General features: G+C 42.6%; 1 protein-coding gene across 2 annotated transcripts; it reads right to left on the bottom strand.

Annotated features, from left to right (window-relative positions):
• Positions 1-14,544: 14,544 nt before the first annotated feature.
• fbxo4 (F-box protein 4) lies at positions 14,545-20,261 on the bottom strand. Of its 2 annotated transcripts, XM_083644307.1 has the most exons (7): positions 20,060-20,261; positions 18,378-18,661; positions 16,920-17,140; positions 16,397-16,472; positions 16,114-16,286; positions 15,589-15,815; positions 14,545-15,328 (listed from the first exon to the last, which is right to left on the bottom strand). In XM_083644307.1, exons 1-7 carry the CDS (start codon positions 20,228-20,230, stop codon positions 15,236-15,238), a joined length of 1,245 nt encoding a protein of 414 aa, XP_083500433.1. In that variant the 5' UTR covers positions 20,231-20,261; the 3' UTR covers positions 14,545-15,235. The 2 variants fall into 2 exon arrangements, with proteins under 2 accessions (XP_083500433.1, XP_083500434.1); XM_083644308.1 differs by lacking the exon at positions 15,589-15,815.
• Positions 20,262-20,292: the final 31 nt, after the last annotated feature.

The raw sequence follows: 20,292 nt of genomic DNA, 5'->3' as shown, positions 1-20,292 counted from the left end.
GGAACTTAATCCGAAGAGCACCTGTTCACCTTTTATTGACACCACGAAGTAGAAGTCCCAACATATTTTCTGGGATAACATAAGAGTTGAGATGTATTAAGGAGCAAAACAACCCTTAAAGTAAGAGTAAACACAACTTGCCTTCTGTACCCCTTCTGAAAACTGAAAAGAGCAAAATTATTTTCAAACAACCCCAGTCCTGCCTGAGCGGCTGAGCCAGAGCTGAAGAAGTCCGCCTAGCGACGGGCTCAGTTTGCACAGCACACCTCCTCCCTGCACTCCAGCAGGTTAGCTTATGAACACAGCAGAGGGGAAAGGTGTACACTACACTACAGCATCCATTCACCATATATTGTCCCATTGATGGAGGGGAAACAAACTGTACGTGAAACCATGACAACTCATAAATGTTGATTTAAAGAGTTGTAGCTAAAGCAAGCAAAGAAAAATACATTATTTTCATAAACACACCTACTCACTTCAACCCATGCTTGATTTTCACATTTCAATTCCGTCTGTTTACAAGATGAATAATGCTCCCTTTTAACACCAGCAGGCATATTACTAATTGCTCAAATTGTTTTGTTTAAAAAATAAAATAGAAAAAAGCTATGTCAATCTAGTAGTAACATGAACAATATTTCAGAATAGAATATCCTGATGGTCTTAGGTGTTTATTAATTCATTCTTAAACTGAAGCTTTCTCATAAAAAAGGCATCAATCTGAGGTTTCATGTTTGGTCCTCTGGGTTTGAGCTTCATGTGATGCTGTTTAGCAAGGCGTGCAGCACAGATTAAAATTCCCCTAGAGGTGACAGAAAGAGATAATAGGCTACTAGGTAATTATAGGCAAATCCGCCTGACGATGGTCATGTCAATCAGGACATCGCACGCCCAGGCTTTCCAGGTACTCTTGTCTTGTGGTCACACAAACCTGCACTGTCTTCCTCACAAAAGGGAGGAAAAGATGCATTTACAACACATTCGAGTTCCCAGAATGGAGTTTCTGTGACTTTAGTAGCCCAGTTTTAAGTGCATAATATCTCATGCATGGTTCATGAAAAGTACAGTGCCTTTCAAGTAGCTAAAGTTTCTGAGCTATGTAGAGTTTTTGGAAATAGGCTAGAGACGATTAAAGCACCCGAACATGCACTGCATACTGTGTCAAACATAATCACACTTACTTGACTCGAAGTTGTCAGCTGGAAAACTGCAGGACAGCGCGGATCGACTTTTCAGAACTTGTTCATCTGACGGCCAGGCTGAACACCAAGAGGCACGAAAAGTCCTGCTTCTTCACTTCACTAGGCTACTCGCCAAGTAGTCTGGATCTCTCGTCTTGTGCGTAAAGGACAGATGTTTACATTGCCCACTCATTCGTGTAGGTGCGCCTTTCCTATTGCCGATTATAGTCAGTCTATCCGCCGCTCAGTTCATCATCTACTTGGTGAGCTATGGACGGACACTCGTTCGTCGACAGAACCTGTGTGTGTTTGGTTTCACACGACGGTGAAGCGCCCCCATCCGCCAAAAATCCAGTCTACTCTGCTGCTGCCCCATCATCAGAGTCGAGCAAACCAGGCTAAAAGAAAATAGGACTACCGGTCAGACCCTCCAAAATAAAATATCAGTTCAAATGTTGCAACGTTTTTTCCTAACAAAGTGTATTTCAGGAATATATAATTGTATTGTATTGTATTGTATTGTATTGTATTGTATTGTATTGTATTGTATTGTTAAGTTAAGTTAAGTAGCCTAGCCTACTAGCGTTATGTTTTTTTCTTCAACTCTGCCTACCATAAACAGTATCATATAGGTTTATAAGCAAGGCTATTTTACAGATGTATTTTGTGTAATGAGTCCACCGACTGCACGTTGTGACTTTTGATGCTCTATCTATATATATACTAGTTACAGTAGGCTAGTTATGCTGTTTTTATTCATTGCTAATTTATTTATTTCGCTTTATTTTGAAAACGAAACACCCATCTTCTGGCATTATTCTGGCTTGACGCCACTCTATTCATTTCCAAACTAGAGAAATGTTCATGCAGGGGTTGCAAAAGGGTGGCATGGAGATTTTAAGATGTGGCAGAAATATAGCCTTTGTTGATTTAATTGCAAACAAATTAATTACACATCAATATTTGCTTGTAAAAGCCCCCAAAAATGACATTATAGTGACATGAGTAAAGCATTGAATAGAAATATGGGTAACATTTTATAATAAGGTAGGCCTACACACAATTTACAGTAGTTACTAAGAAACTAATGAGGAATGAATGAGTAACTATTAGTTCATGATTAGTTAATGAGTAGTTAATCATTAGTTAATGATTAGTTGGTCAGTTCCTGAGTAGACCAATTAATCATTAGTTAATGGTCAGTTCATGAGTATAATCATTACTTAATTATTACCTGTCCATTAGTTACTCTTTTTGTGTAGCCTAATGTAAAGTGAAAATATCATACGGAGTAGATAATGAGTACTGAATCATTACTTATACCTAACAAATAAATACAACAGTTGTTCGGCCCAAAGTTGTTAGTCAGGTTCTCTACCAAATGACCTAACCAGACTGTTGAATCAGGTTAGTCTGTGGCCAAGGGGTCACAGTCAGGGGTAGAGCCTATACTATGTATCTGCAGAGCCAGAGACAAGTACTAATAGTTTTGAAGGTATGGTACTTATCGTTTCAAATGTATATTCTACCCAAATACTAATTTCTACCCAAGTACTTATAGTTTTAAAAGTATATTCCACCTAAATACAAATTTCTATCCATGTACTGTACTTATAGTTTTAAAGGTATATACCACCACCGTCCAAGAAGGTGATCAGGTGAACTTTGTGAGAACCAGTCGGTGGAGGCCAGGAGGTGGCATATAGACAGCAGCGCTGTTGTTCTGTGTGTGTGTTCCCTCTTTGTTGAACTCGTTGGCTGGTCCAGAGCGGAAGTAGGGGCAACATTCGCTGCCATGACAGTTGCAGGTGATTTCGGTCCAATGTTGTCGCAATATTGGCCCCTATCTTCCCACTGGCCTTAGGCCCTAAACTGGCGTTAAACGCAAAAAAAACACGCTTTGCGCCTGCCTCGGGAAGATAGCATCATGTTTTTAGGCCCTGAAATGCACTTTACGCCGAAGAGGCGTGGCGCAGTGCCAGAATAGGCCAGAATGGGCGTTTAGCCTGGCGTTAATTTAGCGTTTAGTGCTTTTCAAAACCAGGCCTTATTCAGTGCGCCGGGGATATTATTGTGCGTAATTGCACGCAGCTCTCCTCTGCCATCTCACTCTCTCTCCCCCTCTCTCTCTCTCTCACTCCCTCTCTCTCGCGCGTCAGACAGGCACAAAAGTTGTTATACCGTAGTTTTGAGCCCCTGTCATTCAGAAGCTGTTGCATCATCCTACCTGTGCAGTGACGTGGGGGAGAAGAAAAGGTAGCGAGAGAAAACGATATCATTCTGCCCAAACTTTCACCAATCTAATCTCATCATGACATCCAGGGATAGGCTATATTTTTCTAGCCGATGCGTTTAGAACATTCTTTTCACGTTGATCTTGCTAGTGTAGCATATTTACATGCTTACTGTATTTAAACTGCAGTGAGATTGGTTTGAGAAGCATAATAATTATGGAATAATATATATGGAGACAGACGGGGATGAAAGAGGGAGGGGGGAGCTCAGAGCGCTTTGGGCTTTTCTGACCGGATTGGATCGCTCTGTGGAATGGAACATGAAAGGGACACTGTGATTCGTTTACTGCACTTCTCCAATGAGCACGTTGTGAATAATTCTACGCTTAAAAGGCGTGGTTATAATGCTTAAGGCCGCGTGTAGCGCCGACACGAAAATATTGACTATGCCGGTCCACGGCCACTAATATGGGCTGCGCCTGGCGCTAAGCGCTAATTTAAGGCCAGTGGGACGATAGAGCCCATTGTCCCTCATAGAGACAGTCTGCATGTCTGGGAACGCCCATACAGGCTCTAGGAATGCCCACAATAGAAGCTGGGTTAGCTGGCTCAGCCTTGCTGGGGGCGGGGTCAGGGTGGGGTAAATTCCCCCATTCTATCCATTCAGCAAAGTTAGAATTTAGCTGATAGCCCAGCCCAGGCAGCCACGATCGGGGATTTAACCACCGCAGTAAACGCACATCTGAGCAGACGTCTTGTGTTCTGCTCTAGAACCCCCAAACATGTAGTTTAGAGCCGCAGCACTGTCTTTTGGTGAGTCAGCCCATGAGATATATGGGCGGTTTTACCCCACTCGCACGCCAGCCGTTTAACATTTTGTGGGCGTTCCCAGACATGCGGACTCTCTATGACAAGACGTGGCCTCAACCTATTGGTTTCCCCGCGAGGGCTCGCCTGCTTCGTGGGCTCGCACACCCATCACCCGGCCTCGCCCGCTACGTGGGCTCACATACTGTACGCAGCTCGGCCGCTACCGCGGCCTTGCTTGCCCAACTGGCCTGCGCAATTGTACAGTTGTGCAAGTGTGGGTCGGAGCATCCTCTCTGATTATACGGTGGTGAGATAGCCTTGACTGCTCCTCCTGGGGAGCAGGCCCCTGCCAATCAGCTATACCATGTATCCATGAAAACCGTGAAATAACCATTTGAAAATTAAAGTAAGATATCATGATGGCATCTGGTCCGTCAAACATGGAGAATCACACTCATTCAGGGTGGTAGATCTACATATGCTACACATTATACGCAATTTTAGGCTAGGCCTACTTAAGATAATTAAGTTAATTAATTAATTAAGCTATTTCTAAAATAGGCTATTCACCTCATGTTCCAACACAGGGGTCAGCCAGTTACTTCCTATTGTGTTTACACTTCCTGTGACAGTACAGTACTATTGACCAGGTAAAACAGATGGTGTTTTGAACAGGAAGTCATAACACAACTGGGTCAAGTGGGCGGGGCTACATAAGGTGAATAGGCTACACAAAAATGGCAAAGAAAATAACATTTGTACATGCACATGACATTCAAAACCTATTTTGTGTGCATAATCTACATGTACAAATACGTTTTGTGCGCAAATTGTGTATGTTCTCCAAACATGCCGGGCTTTTCCGAAGGCAAGCTGTGGAGTGAAAGCTGGAGTAGTGTGTGTGGGCTCACGTGCAGGGTCCACTGGAACAGTGACGCCACCAGAGGCTTGCTGTGAACTTCAGCTGTCATGAATGTGAACTCCTGACCCAAAGGCCACCATTAGTATGGATGGCCCGCCCCCGCACACGACAGCAAACACACCCAGGCACCCAGCTGTTGCTGCTGGTGTTCAGTTTTGGGGTATGAACGGCATCCTTTACCCTGTGTAGACCACGAGAAATGTCGGTATGCAAGACCTACAGCTAGGGATCATCAGAAGGAAAATATCACGCAATCTAAACAAAAACAATGTTTTTTTAAATTGGTAAATTTTTCTATAGGACTACACTTATAGACAGCTATAATGAAGTAAGATCGTAAAATATTTATGCCAGCCTCTAGGATGAGCGTGATGTCACAGCCACCCAGAAATGCGGAACCCCACAGCAGTTAACTAGTATGAGTCGTTCCAAACAAACGTTAATATCTCATAATCTATACATCACATCGCTTATATTTTGACATTCTGAGTGAGAGCAGAGGTAGCTCAAGAGTTTGATGTATAATATATGCATGTCGTGTTAAAGTTGTGTGAACTGTCGCAGTTTTTTAAATGTAAACAGGGTCAGCCGGCTAGCGTCAGACACTCAAGCTCATGCTCCATAGGGTTCCATTGCCGTTTCCACCCAGTGACGCGGTTTGTTTACCAAAATGCTGCTCGGCTGATCCCTCGTATAAAAGTGAGTTATACCACAAATAAAAAAGGTGGGTAAACTGAGTTTAGGTTTAGCCTCCCTAATGTATTCCCGTTCTTGATTCAATAGTGCAATTGTGTAATAGTAAAATTGACTAGGCATTAAACTGGGATTATAACTGCCTGCTTACTAAACTGGCACCAAGAGCCTAATATCAACATGGTCTGACTGCTGCAGAAAGACAACAAAAATGAAAAAGAAAGAGAGACAGACAGACAGACAGACAGACAGACAGACAGACAGACAGACAGACAGAGAGACAGACAGACAGAGAGACAGACAGACAGACAGACACAGACAGACAGAGAGACAGACAGACAGAGAGACAGACAGACAGACAGACAGACAGACAGACAGACAGACAGACAGACAGACAGAGAGACAGACGGCAGGATTGTCTGTGTTTTTCTGACCCAGTGCCAGTTTTCCTTGCTGCAGAATGCACTGCTGCTGCTGACATTATTTGTGATGCAGAGGGGAAAAGATGGAATTGGCCTGTCTGTATTGAGCGGAGCCGTCCTTGTATTTATACCCCCCGTCCGCTTCTCGTTTATAGGGTCCACAAGTTATGCCTTGGCTTGCCCTGCTCCTCCGAGTGCATCCAATTGCTCTGTGAGGCATCGAGATTGCTCTCATGTAAAAGTAAATACACTGTAACTCATATAGCTCATTGGGAGAGGCTTTTCCACAAAGATATTTGATGAGTTTTTGAGTGTTTGGTATCATCTTTCATTATGCATGTAGGGTTTGTCTTATTTCTTAGCCTTATTCCAATTTTTAAAGTCAAGTCTGGATTAGAATGAATCACCCTGATTTGGTGACCCTACTACACACTGAACTTGAGGCACTTTAATTGGCATTAATTGCCAAAGAAAAACAATGTAGGCGTGTGATTTGGATGTAAATAGCCCTTGAACATGTCCATGTGTTGGTCAATTAGAGGACAGTGAGCTCTGATTGGAGGAGAGCGGGGGCGTCCATCGAATTAGTCCTTCTTTATGGAATACATTCATTCCTCTTATTGTCTGCTCTTCAGTGACCATGTGGAGCTACGACTATACGCTAAATTGAATGTGACAATGGTACAAAGCACCCGGCCTACATTGATGCCACTGGCTTGTATTGGAGAGCTGGAACAAATGGGTTTCTTCAAGCTCAGCCATTATCATTCCTCACAGTGATGGTTGGTCAACACTTGGGTGTCTAAAATGTGTTATTGAGATGATGTCATTGATCCTTTGTGTGCCATACTGGCCTGCTTTTTACTGTCTTCTTTGGGTTTTTGAACTTGAACGGTTCCAGCTTGAGACCGAGGCCTATTAAAACACACTGGGATTTCTGTCATGCGTGGAGCCACTAAAACATATTTGGAGCCCTGACACATAGGCTAGTTAAGAAGAAACCTTGCCATAAGCTGAGGTAGAGCATTTGCAGGCTTCAGATGTAGTGATTTAATTTATTTGACTTGGACAATGGACAGTTAGAAACTCTCCTAGAATTAGCTAGGAAGCTGAATTTCATTTGCAGGCCAGTCCCCCTGGGTCCCTATATGATACAAGGACTATCAAAAATACAGAGTTACAATTAATCCAGTACATACAAATTTACTACATAAATCATAAAATACAACACAACACAACACAACGCATACAAAATAAGATAAAAAAGTGCACTATACTTGGTAATCACGAGTGAATGTTGACATGATTGATTGGATTTGAGCCATGATTTTAGTTGAAAACAGGTAAAATGAGGGCTTTGTCTGATAATACTATTGAGTAGAGTTCTAAATGTTTGTAGCTCTAATAATGCAAGCTGATTGGCCAAATTCTGAGCGCCTATACTGCACTACACACAGTTACCTCTGGTGGAGGCTCTTCTTGTTTGTCTGAATGCCTAATTATTTCAGAGCAGGAGGAGCAACATGAAGGATAATTGTGTACATTAAATAGTCATGTTTGCATAGTCGACAAAATTATCAAAATTCAGCAGGTTACACACTGCCTGCTTTTTGTTTATGGCAACATGCATTAACACAGCGTTCATCAAACCTGCCTTAATCTCACATGTTGATACATTATACTCATGGTGAATTTCTTGTTGTTTTCATCAAAATAGCCTCAGGCATAACCTCTGAAACCTGCGATAATGTGTTTTTTGATGGTTGTTTTACCAGATTGTTTGCTTGCTGTTACAAACTACCTCATCCATTTCCTAGGCACCTATCTGGGGATATTTGCTTTAGGAAACATAAATTGGTTTTGTGAAATGCTATGTGTTTTGCAATGGCCATGGAAGTTCTATCTGTTTGTTTGTGTGTTTTGATTCTCCACATAATGGCAGAGTGCCCTTTGTGTCACCTGTAATGTATTTAGTGTGCTTTCACATTGCAAGTGTGGCCATTCACAACTGTGTCAGCAGCCTGCTGCCTATTGGATTAGGATGAGAGGAGATAGCTACAGGGGTAACACATACACAAACACACATATAGACACACAAACACACAAACACATGCACGCGCACACGCACGCACACACACACACACACACACACACACACACACACACACACACACACACACACACACACACACACACACACACACAACAACAACAACAATAGCAGCAGCAAACGTAAAGAGGAAGGACTTTCTGTCCTCTTGGTTCCATATCTTCGACAGAATCTAACCAAGGCTTGTTTTGTTAAGATCAAACTGGTTGACAGATAATTTACCAGTTATGGTTCTCAAGCATAAAGCAGGATTACGAGTCCTAACTTGTCATAGAGAAGACAGCAGGAGGTAGGTGTGACGGAAGCAGTGAAGGAGGGAGGAAATTGAAGGGAATTGGTGAGATTGAATGGGATGGGTCAGATCCACAGAGTATCAGCATGAGAGCCTCAGTCAGGTGCAAAACAAGACAATTAAGACAGGCGCTTTTCTTAATCAGTGAATGAATCATGCAAATGATGTTTTTTTTCACTGCCTGCTTTAATGTTGCTTGTTATCGTAGAATACAAATCAGGGACTTAACAGTGATGAAAAGAAGAGAGCGACAAGGAGTGGAGAGTGAAAATAGGAAGCAAATGGAGGGTAAAGGAGGGAGAGTTGAGAACATTTAGAGAAAGAGAGAGCGATAAAGAGTTGGTTTTATTGATTACTCAGTAATCATTACTGTATCAACTTTGTGCACTGTCGAGAGCCAAGGTTCATACCTCTCTGTCAAAGTCAAACAATTACTGAAAGCCACATACCGGTAACACATGTTTACTGGAATTATAAAAAAATATAAAATTATATTTCGTATTTCTGTAGGTTTATTTATAGTATTCACCTTGCAATAACTGTGTTTATAGAATCCTAAATGGTGCTTGATCAGTTCAGGTTGATTTGGGAGACTGAACTGCGGTGACTGAACCTTCGGGGAAGGACACAAACACAATTGATGAGGCGGCAGGCAGTGGGTAGAGCAAATTGATTTTGGCTTTATTACCACTAGTTGATGGTGTATTTATATATGTTTACATGTTTCTTATGCAGGCACACAGTGACAGTGTTTTCAAGAATATGAGCTCAGGATATGGCATGCATTTTTCCTTTAAGCTTTTTGTGCAACATTTAAAGGATGGGTTTTCCGTGGGGAATATGAATATATATTAAATCTCACGCCCCTAAGGTTTTCGAATCCGTTGAAATTTTTGAAATTGGATATTCACTGCCAGAGATATCAAGCATCTCTCACATATTTTTTGGGCCAGCCGACGCGTTTCGCGTCATCTGGCCTAAGTCCGCCTTGCGGAAGTCGTGCACCTATGAACTACAACTGTTGTTGGCCATGGTCCCGCCTCTAGAGGTCCTCCACGCCCCTTCAGAGGCCTTGACCAAAACAAAAACGCAGCCATCTTGTCAACCGCCTAGCCTGCTGTAGCTAATATTAGCTTCCCATAGTTCCTTGCAAAGAGACCATTATCTCGGGAACGGAAGCACTAATCGACACGGGACTGGCGGCATTGGAAAGCTCGTCAAATTTTACATCTAGTAGTAGGTGGGTTGAAGTAACGAAATCAACGCTGAGCAATGTACCCGTTTTTACACATTTTTACAGAAAATAGTTACAACATCAGATGCGCGTAACTCCTACGAAAATGCCTTAAAATGCATGAAAATTTTTTTATGAAGACATCTCCCGACATATATACTACCGTTTACATTTGGTGCAATTTGGAGGCAATTGATTTTCGATTTATTTTCGATTTATTTCTTCTTCTCTCCATGTCTTCTCTCCATGTCTTCTTCTTCTTTGAGTTTTATGGCGGTTGGCAAACATATATGTGCATTACCGCCACCTACTGGAGTTTGATATCAGCCAAACGCCTGAGGGGTGGGCATGGAAACGAAGGCCACGCGAGCCCAGTGCATTGTGGGAAATGTAGTATTTCGAGTCCCCGCACCCCCCCCCCCCACCACCCCCCCCCCCCCCCACACACAGAGTGGATTTCTGGTGATATCTCAGGCTGTAAACAACCAATTTCAAAAATTTCAACGGATTCTAAAACCTTAGGGGCGTGAGATTTAATATATATTCATATTCCCCACGGAAAACCCGGCCTTTAATAAAAAGGACAGTTTCTGCTGCAAATATTCTACTGTCCAATATTGGTTCTCCAACTTCAATAGTGTCCGTAAACCAACATCAGCCTTGTTGACATATCAAGAGAGGCTATATAGCTACATGTCCAGCAGCAAGAAAATGTACGTTTCATTGAACAGAGAAAACCTCTGGGAATAGGCCTATATAGGAACACAGACAACACTGAGGAAGGGCTGTGTGCCGAAACTGTTTGTGCTGTGCTGCTGTCCTACCCAGACTACAGGTATTAACACTTCAAAAATACTTTTTTGTGTGCTGGCGTTTCCTGCTGTGACTATAGGAAATACCTCTGCCAAAATGCTCTTATATGTTACAAAATTGAATTGACTAGGCATGCTGCAGTGGCCGTGCAATACTGCCTGATTATTTTATGCTATCGGTACATGGACGACTTTAGAGATTGAAATCAAAGATCAAAACCTATGCTATATAAAGAACACTTTAAACTGTGTGTGTGTGAGAGAGAGCGCGCGCGCGCGTGTGTGTGTGTGTGTATATTGTGTGTGCGCACGCACGCACCTTTATTGCCACTTATTGGCTTTGCACCAATGTGATTGTGCCATCCTATAATAAAACTGCCAAGGTGGACTTGTCTGTCGGTCTGTTAGTCACGATTTACGTCACGTTTTGTTACGCGGCCCGGGCCCAGGCTGTTGGTTTAGGTCTGGCTGTTACGTGGTTTTAGGTATGGCCCTTATGTGGTTTTATGGCGCGTTCCTTTATCGCAAAATAACTGGGATGTGGAGACTAAATGACTACACATCCGTTTTGTTAGCTCTCCATTTGCAGAAAACTGGAGCTGGGAAGTTCACTGTTGAACGGTCAGATCCAGTCGCTAGCCAGGCTAGCCATTGTTAGCAATGACAGTTGATAACAAGGCATTTTGCGCATACAAACACTGCAGCAACATGTCCACACAGATAGAAGTTAGGCAGTGCTGTGTGTACAGCTGATTTAATGAGACACAAACAAGAGAGAAGTGCTAAACAGCATTTACTACTGTTGTTGCGCGGAGCAGCCATCTTGGATTTTTGAGGTTGGGGCTGCTGAGGCTCCTACGAATTTGGAATGGGAAACGGTCCCAACGGGAAATGGTCACCGTCCCAGCTCATGACCTTTGAACCGTAAGATTACCAGTTCCCAGTTACAAAGGAATGCACGATTAGGTCAGGCTGTTAGTGGTTTTAGGTCTGGCTGTTACATGGTTTTAGATCTGGCTGTTACGTACTTTTGTATGTACCTCTGTCAACTCACTGTCCTTCTTTGTTTTAGCTTGTATGCGTTTATTCTCTACTGAGTTCGGTGTTTTCAAATGACATAAAGGTAAAGTATTTCCAAAACAACAAACTCTGCAGTTGCTACACACCCGCTACATGCTGCAACTGTTGTCAAATGTTGCAGATTTCTAGCGTCTGTAAACTGTCTAGCATCAGTAAACAAGGGCTTCTTCCTTCATGTCCTAGAGGCCCCTCTCCATGCTGGAAGGAAGAGGCAGCTGGAGGTCTGGTCCCCCCCCCCTCCCTCTTCCAAAACACGAACAGGGAAACTCCCCCCATCAAACCTAAGCCTCCATTATGTGTGGACATGTGCTGTGTCTGTGGATGGTCCACAGTCTAAATAAACAGACCTTGAAAAAGCCCTGTCCTAGCAACAAGTCCCAGCACTGGATCCAGAGCGCTGTGGCCACAAACCCTATCCCAACAGGCCTTCATTCATACATACATACATTTACTGAATGAGACGCACTGATATAATTATTTTCTTAACTTGTAAACATCTCCAAGTCACAGCATCTCATTCTCTCATTCATGTGCCAGTACAGTACAACTAAGCAACTACAGATCAATCTAAAATGGGCCGCTCCATATGTACTAGGAACTAGGGATGTCATGGTTCAAAGGTCAGGAACGCCCCATGTGAAGTCACCTGCCCTCGGATTTTCTCTGCAGATATGCAGGGGAGCCTCACCACAGCCCCGACCTCAAAATCCAAGATGGCAGCTCTACGCTTCAAAAGTAGCCTAGTGAAAAAGGTGTATTTTTTTTGCACAGTTATACAAAACTACATAAAACCCAGACAAAAAAAAAAGATGTGACAGAAGAGGTCAAGAAGCTATGGGCTTATACAATGGACCTTCCCTAAAAAGATAAAAGATAAGACAAAAATAAGCTACCATAAATTAAGAAAATGCAACAACAAAAAAACGACAAAGTACTGTTTATTAGCACTTCTGTCTTATTTGTGTCTAATTAAAGCAGTCATTCAACTGTCATTTCTGTCATTCAACTGGGATATCCCTAGTTCCCAATATAAAGGAATGGCCCATTAGCCAAGACGTCTTCAGTGCCAGTCCTGCAATGTTTGCTAGAAGCAAGTCTTTTCCTCCACTGGCTCCAATAGGATCACAACATAATAACAAAGGATTTGCCATTTCTTATTCCCTGCATACCTGCCCTAAAGATGGCTTCCCATGCTATTTAGTATTTAGGAAACCCATTGTTGAATGTGGTGCTCCACCTTCATTGTTGTCGGACATTCAATGCGAGCCGCGAGCACACACACACACACACACACACACACACACACACACACACACACACACACACACACACACACACACACACACACACACACACACACACACACACACACACACACACACACACACACACACACACACACACACACACTGTGGGTAAATAGGTGAGGCAAGTGAGGACCAAGGAGACAGACATCCTGTTTACAGAGAACAGAGTGAGATCTAGTGAGATGAAAGGTCCAGTTCTGTTACTTTCTCTCTTACACACACACACGCGCACACACACACACACGCACGCACACACACAGTCTAACTCCATCAATTCTCTTTCAATTTCACCAGAAAAAAAAAATAATCCCCACTTTGCCAGTATTCAGGCTGGACTTAATGCACCTAAATTGCACCAATCACGGCCCTATTCTAAATGTGTATCTGTATGAAAATGCTTATTGAGATTATGGAACCTTTTGAAGGAAAGGTTGGTGGGAAAACATACTTTTTGTCCATGATTTATGGTTACCTAGGGGACTAGAACAAAAGAATAGCACTGAAGGACAAGATCCTTTCATGCCTTGTACCACCAATGACCCTACTACTGCCATCAGGTTCTGTGAACACCACCGCGGGGAATAATGAATAGAACAGTTGCTCATTTTGACTGTGTACAGCTGAAGTATAACAGAAGAGATGAAACACTTGAAGTCCCACTTGATGGTGTTTCATGCCAATATTGTATTGGAATTCAGGCCCGAAAACAAAACACGAAAACCAAGTAATGATTAAAATCATTATGCTCTTTTGGTGGATTATAATAAATGCATTACTTTTTGTCACTCTCAGAATCCATGACTAATAAAGAAAATACTGCTAGGAAATGTCAGGTCTATTTCTGTCCGTTCTGTTGACAGCCTTGCTACCAGTCCATTTAAACAGTGGATTTGTACCCAGATATTGCAAAATCTATCTTGTATTTCTTTCTACAATCCATATTGATTGCAGAAGCCTTTCAAAAGCTAGTTGAAGATTCATTTCAGGTTTTCCTGATAAGGCAGGTTGGGCCATTTTACAGAACTAGGCACCTCGTGTGCTCAATTCCAAGGCTCGGCCGCTAAGTGATGGGAGTAAGGGGGGGGGGAATCTAAAAAAAACAAAAAACAAAAATGCATTTCCTCTTCTGGCCTGGCGGGGGCGTTGGCCTGGCCTGTAGAATGGTAGGGGAAACACTGGTATATAGATTGTTTGGACGTTGGTTGCATGTCTTTGTTGTTGCTTATTTCACCATTGATGATGTAACATATACCATACCTTTCTCAGTATGTTAGCCATAATGTTTGTTGTTGACTGCTAGTAGAGAGCCATTATTGGTAATTTGATTTTATTTGCTACGATGATCACAGTTGGCAAACATGAGCAGCACTACGCTAGTTTTAACTTGTTTAAAATGTATTTTCAAAAATGCAGAGCTCAAGTGTTAAATGAGACATGGTGGCCAAAGCAGGAAGCTCCTCTCCTGATGTGGAGTCCAGTGCTGATCTCAGAGGAAAGGAACCACAGGGCAAGAGGGGAGCTGCAGGCTGTACTCTGTGTTGTGCCAGCAAACTCTGGCCCACTGCTAAATCCAGCAGAAAGGAAATACCTTTCACTGCTCACAAGGTTGCTTTTCGCTTATGTATGGCATGAGAGAGAGAGAGAGAGAGAGAGAGAGAGAGAGAGAGAGAGAGAGAGAACTGTGACTCAAATAGTTTAGTCATTGTTTGTTTAGATAACTAGGCATCTAGCGCGCTATGCGTGCTTGATTCCTAGACTCGCCAGCTGCGCGGCCTCGCCCATCCTGCAGCTTGCCGAGCTGGCTCTGCAGCTTGCATACACAGCTCAGCTGCTGCGTGGCCCTTGCCTGCCGTATATTAGTCTCTCTCCCCCTCTCTCTCTCTCCCTCAGTCTCTCTCGTGAGGTTCAGACCGATGACATCATCACTGATGACATCACTGAGCCTCAGACTGACATCATCACTAACTATAGCCTCAGCCTTTGAGCAAACAGCCTTAGGGGCAATTAATCTGGTCAAGTTAAGTATACTAGCCATGCAGTGGTGGAATGTGCCCCTTGAAGTCAGGTTGATGAAGGAGTGAGGTTTGTGGTTTGAAGTCTTCTGGCGGCAACAGGAGTTGGGCCCTTAGCTAGCGTTAGCTACTATAGAGTTTGACTCCAGAGCACCTCAGCAACCAGGAAATGCCATCCAGAAGACCTGACAGAGATTCTGCCACTGTGTCCTGCACCTGTATCAAAGAGAAGGAACACACGGCACGCACGCACACACACACACACACACACACACACACACACACACACACACACACACACACACACACACACACACACACACACACACACACAAACACACACACACAAACACACACACACACACACACACAAACACACACACACACACACCATGATAAGTTAAAAACATTACACAAGTTCACATTGATTGGATATGAAAGCAATAGAAGCTTTTCATATTGAACAATGACTTTACCATCCAGGGGTTAGGCAGCTGGGGCAGGCTGAGTCTCTTTGCCATGTCCACACAGGGGGTTCTGCACCTGACCCTGGTTCTGTTGCTACTGGATCCCAGGCTGGTAGGCCTGACTACTTCTGGATGTTCCCTGGAGACACAGGAGAGCACTAGGAGCGGCCTGGAGGTCGAACCCCAGGCAGAGCTCACCACCGCACGGATCTGAGCCGCCTCTAACTCCGCCTCAGCTGTTGTTGAAGACATTGTATTGTATTATTGTATGGTGAATGATAATACAGGGCAGTAGGGTAGGGTGGTGAGCATTCATCATCCACAGTAAGCAGGTTCTCAAGACCTGTGGCAGGAAGTATCTGCCCTACTTATGTGTCCCTTGAGCAAGATACCTTGTACTCTGGCTTCTCTGTCTACTCTAAACTATTATTATGCTTACAGGAGGTCAAATGGTCCTTAACCATGCTGTAGAGGGGAATAGATCTAGTTCCTTGTATTAACTGTCAAAAAGGGAGAGCTGGGACTGGGACTCACCTCTCCCATGCTCTGCATTGGCTACATAGATGAAGCCGTCCACCACCTGGCACACTTCCTGGACGTGAGGGGCCGGGCTGAAGACGGGGAAGCCTGACTGATCCGTCCCTTCAAAGGTAAAGAGTTTATTACTGACGCTCTGCTGCTCCACTCTGGCTCTTTCTCTCTCTGCCCTGCAGACACACACATTGAGGGTTTAGTGACTACAAAAATACTACGGTAATGTAGGAATTATTAAGTGCCATTACATATCACAACATAACTTCAAATAAGAAATGTTTACCTGTTGGTTGAGTAGAGAGTCAGGATATTGAATTTGTGTTGGTTGTTGAATGTATAACTGATCCCTGAGCCGACTCCTAGAATAAAGAAAGAGTTGACCTGGTTGGTTTGGTTATTGAACAGGTGAAAAAGGTTTTCTTGGTGGCTGTCTCGGCTCATAATAGCTGGTGAAAACAGCCATTATGAGCCAAAGACAGCCACCTACTGGTGAACAGAAAATACTGCAGCATGTAAGATGACCAGTGTGATCCAATCATCAGTCTATTTCTGAACTGAGCCTGAGTGAGACTGAACTGAGCCTGAGTGAGTGAGTGAGTGAGTGAGTGTGTGTGTGTGTGTGTGTGTGAGAGAGAGAGAGAGAGAGAGAGAGAGAGAGAGACAGCCCCTTTAGTGTAGTAAGAAGTTGGCCCTCAACATTGATCTTTGGTCAGTTTTATTATTGTTCTATATACATATATATAATCTATGAATGATAAGAAAGGAAGCTGATCCTTGGTCAGCACTCATGATCAGCATCAACACACCATTGATCTGTCTCTGGGGAGTGCCCGCCACAGGAAGCACGTCCGGGGAATGCATGAGCCTCGTCACCATAGAGACATCCAGCTGCTCCATGCCGGGGCCCAACATGGCGTAGCGCGGCTCGGACGACGGCACCAGAGACTGGAGGAATGACGTCACAGCCTCATATGGAGGTCGTGGAGGGAGCCATCGTTGTCTGCAGGCTGGGCAGCCCTTCAGGTATCTGTCAGTACAACAGAGGTCAACATGACACATCACTCTGCCTAATGTATACACTACCAATCAAACGTTTGGATGCACCACATTTAAATTCATTTTCCACTTTTTAGAATAATAGCGAATATATCAAAATGATGAAATAGCAAAATAGGATAAAATGGAGTAACAAAAAAAGTGTTAAACAAATCAAAACCATCTCAAATTTTGGATTTTGTTTTGTTGTAACCATTGATGGTAATGCAAAAGCCTTTGGAAAGGAATGATCCCTAAATATACATCAACTTAACTATTTATCTTTGTATAATGAACTCATTTCAAGCATTTAAGCATTGCTCTAATGAAAAACAGTACATTCAATCAGGTGTGTCCAAATGTTTGACTGGTAGTGTATGTTACAGACTAGAACTAGACTTGGACCTGGACTATATCTAGTAGGGGTGGGGGTAAAAATCGATACACCACAGTATCGCGATATTTTGCCTGACGATATCGTATCGATATTTGGACGCCAAATATCGATATTGCAAAAAAAAAAAAAAAAAAAAAAAAAAAAAAAAAAAATTGCAGGCCATGCCAGGCCACCGGGCTACTATAAACTTTAGTTCCAAGGCCAGCAGTAAACAAACGGTAGCATATTTTCATTTTGTTTTAACAGTAACAGTTTTGTCATAACAGTCATTTACAAATTCCCCAGTTACTGAATGGGCTGCACAAAATGTTTTGTGTAAGTGAAGTGAAGTTGCAAAAACTACATAAGTACAGTAGTCCACACACACATCCAGTTAAGGTGGACTGTAAGTAGACTGTAACAAACAGTTCAGTTTGTCAGGTGCATGCAACTATGACATGACTTTATGAAAGTTGTTGGTCTGTCTACTTGACAATGTTGCTGCAATAAAATGGTTGAAGTCAGATGTACAGACTGAAAAATTGTTCTTATATAAACCAGATGTTGACAAAGTTTTCCTTTGGGGACATCATTTGCAGTTGAAAAAGTAAGAAATCGCAATATATCGAAATATCGCAATATTCAATATATCGCAATATCGATATATCGCAATATCGAAAATATCGCAGTATCGCAATACTATCGTATCGTGACTCAAGTATCGTTTCAGTATCGTATCGTGGGCATCTGGTGATTCCCACCCCTAATATCTAGTAGTCAAAAGTATCCACGTTAATTAGGAAAATATTAATGATGAATAGTCAGATTTGAACAAAGATAAAGATGTACGCACTCTGCCATGTAGTCAACCTTTGACTCTCTCCCCTCATCTCCCCCCTCCACTCCATCCTCCAGGGAGTCCAGGCTCTCATTTCCACTACTCAGTGGGGCATCCAGGGACTCCAGTTGGGGCATGCTCACATGGTCTATGGAGGGCCAATAGGGCATGTCCCTGAGCAGGAAGTATCTCCACAGTAACTGATCTCTAACCATAGCCTTCCAATATTGACTGGTGGATCCCAGGCGACAGAGATCCGCTGGAGACAGCAGGGTCATGACCAGGAACTGTACATCCACCTTCAGGGGGGAGGATGTTTAGATGTTTCAGTGGTTGGGATCATAAATGGGTGGCATGGCTTGCACCTACTTGTAAGGCAAAGAAGGGGGGTAAAGATGGACTATCACTAAAAGCAGCACAGACAGCATTGCCAATGCATTACATATAAAAGAAGAATCTCCAGTAAAAATCTTATAGCATCAAAAAATATTTGTTTCCTACCATCATAAAGGCTATCCAAAGTTTGTAGTATTGCAAAAATGTTATATTCAAGACTGTGCATTGCTATCCTTGTGTACTTCCTCTGGAGGGATACATATTGGGCTATAAAGAGTCAAAGTCATGCCCTTTTCCGCATTCAACCAAGGGATTTCATCCGCCATTCATTTGTCCATCTACATTTAATAAAATGCGTATAAAAATTGTTTTACTTGGTCAAACCAAGCGAATTCAGGTGTATTTAGAATCAGGAGAGACCATAGAACCTTTCACTCCGGCCAAAACAAAAAATAAAAATGTTTTCTTTACATTTGATTTTTTGTTAGAAATGAAATATGTTCTCCGCTCCCCTGATTCTAAATATAGCTGCATTGCTTGGTTTGACCAAGTAAAACTATTTTTTTATACGCATTTTACAAAACGTAGATGGAAAAATGGCGGATTAAATCCCTTCATACTTCATATCATGGATGTACGGTAATATGCGAAGAGCGTGACTTTGACACTAAATAGCCACCAGGTTTGGGAAGGTTACTTTAAAAATGTAATCCGATGCAATTACTAGTTACCTGTTAAAATTTTTAGTCAGTATGGCTACCGTAATCCAAGTATCACAATATAAAAGTAATGTAACAATTACTTTGTTACTTTTGGATTACTTTTGAACAACTTTCTGTATTTTACTACTGGAGTCCATGCTCCTCGGACAGGAGGACACATTAAAAAAAAAACATCTGTAATAATAGGCCTACTAATTTCAGACTTCATGTGTTGGTAGCAGGCTTTCAGCCAACCTATCTAGTGCGAGTGTCACCTGTTTCTCATTAATACAACAGCAATATTTTCCCATTTTCGGATTACAGTGCACTGATATTATCTAGTTTCTAGTCATTTATTTTGTGGGTGCACTAGTCCTTTAAGAGCAAAGTGTTTTTCCCCCAACTTTTTGTGTCTAGCCTGTGTCCCCAGCCACTTGATAAATACTCAATATACAATAAATAGGATATATAATTTATATTTAAACTGTAATCCTGCTAGTAATATATTTTTTAACTAAATGTAACTGTAATCTTACAGATTACATCTTTTTTCTGTAACTGAAGGGATTACTTTTGTATCCTGATTACAGTAACCTTTTTACATGTAATCAATTACTTCCCAAGCCACACTCTTGAGGTAACGTTTCCCGTTAGGCTCACCGGTAAACTGTCCAGAAAACTCAGCGGTGGGTCGTCTTCGCTAGACTCTGCAACAGGCTTCACGTCATCGTAATTTCCAACTTTACCTGCATTGGGGAAGTACCTGTCTCTGAACCGCTTCAGGCTGCGGATCACAGCAGACTCGTTAAATTGCGGTATCTTCTCTGCCATACCTGCTGCGATGACTGAGAGTGAGCATATATGTCCAATCAAAACATGTGACAACTGTCCTC

The sequence above is a fragment of the Poromitra crassiceps genome, assembly GCF_964638095.1.
Source record: "Poromitra crassiceps genome assembly, chromosome: 10".
Classification (NCBI taxonomy): domain Eukaryota; kingdom Metazoa; phylum Chordata; class Actinopteri; order Beryciformes; family Melamphaidae; genus Poromitra; species Poromitra crassiceps.
The sequence above is the reverse complement of the archived record's forward strand: the minus strand, read 5'-3'. Positions and strand labels throughout refer to the sequence as shown.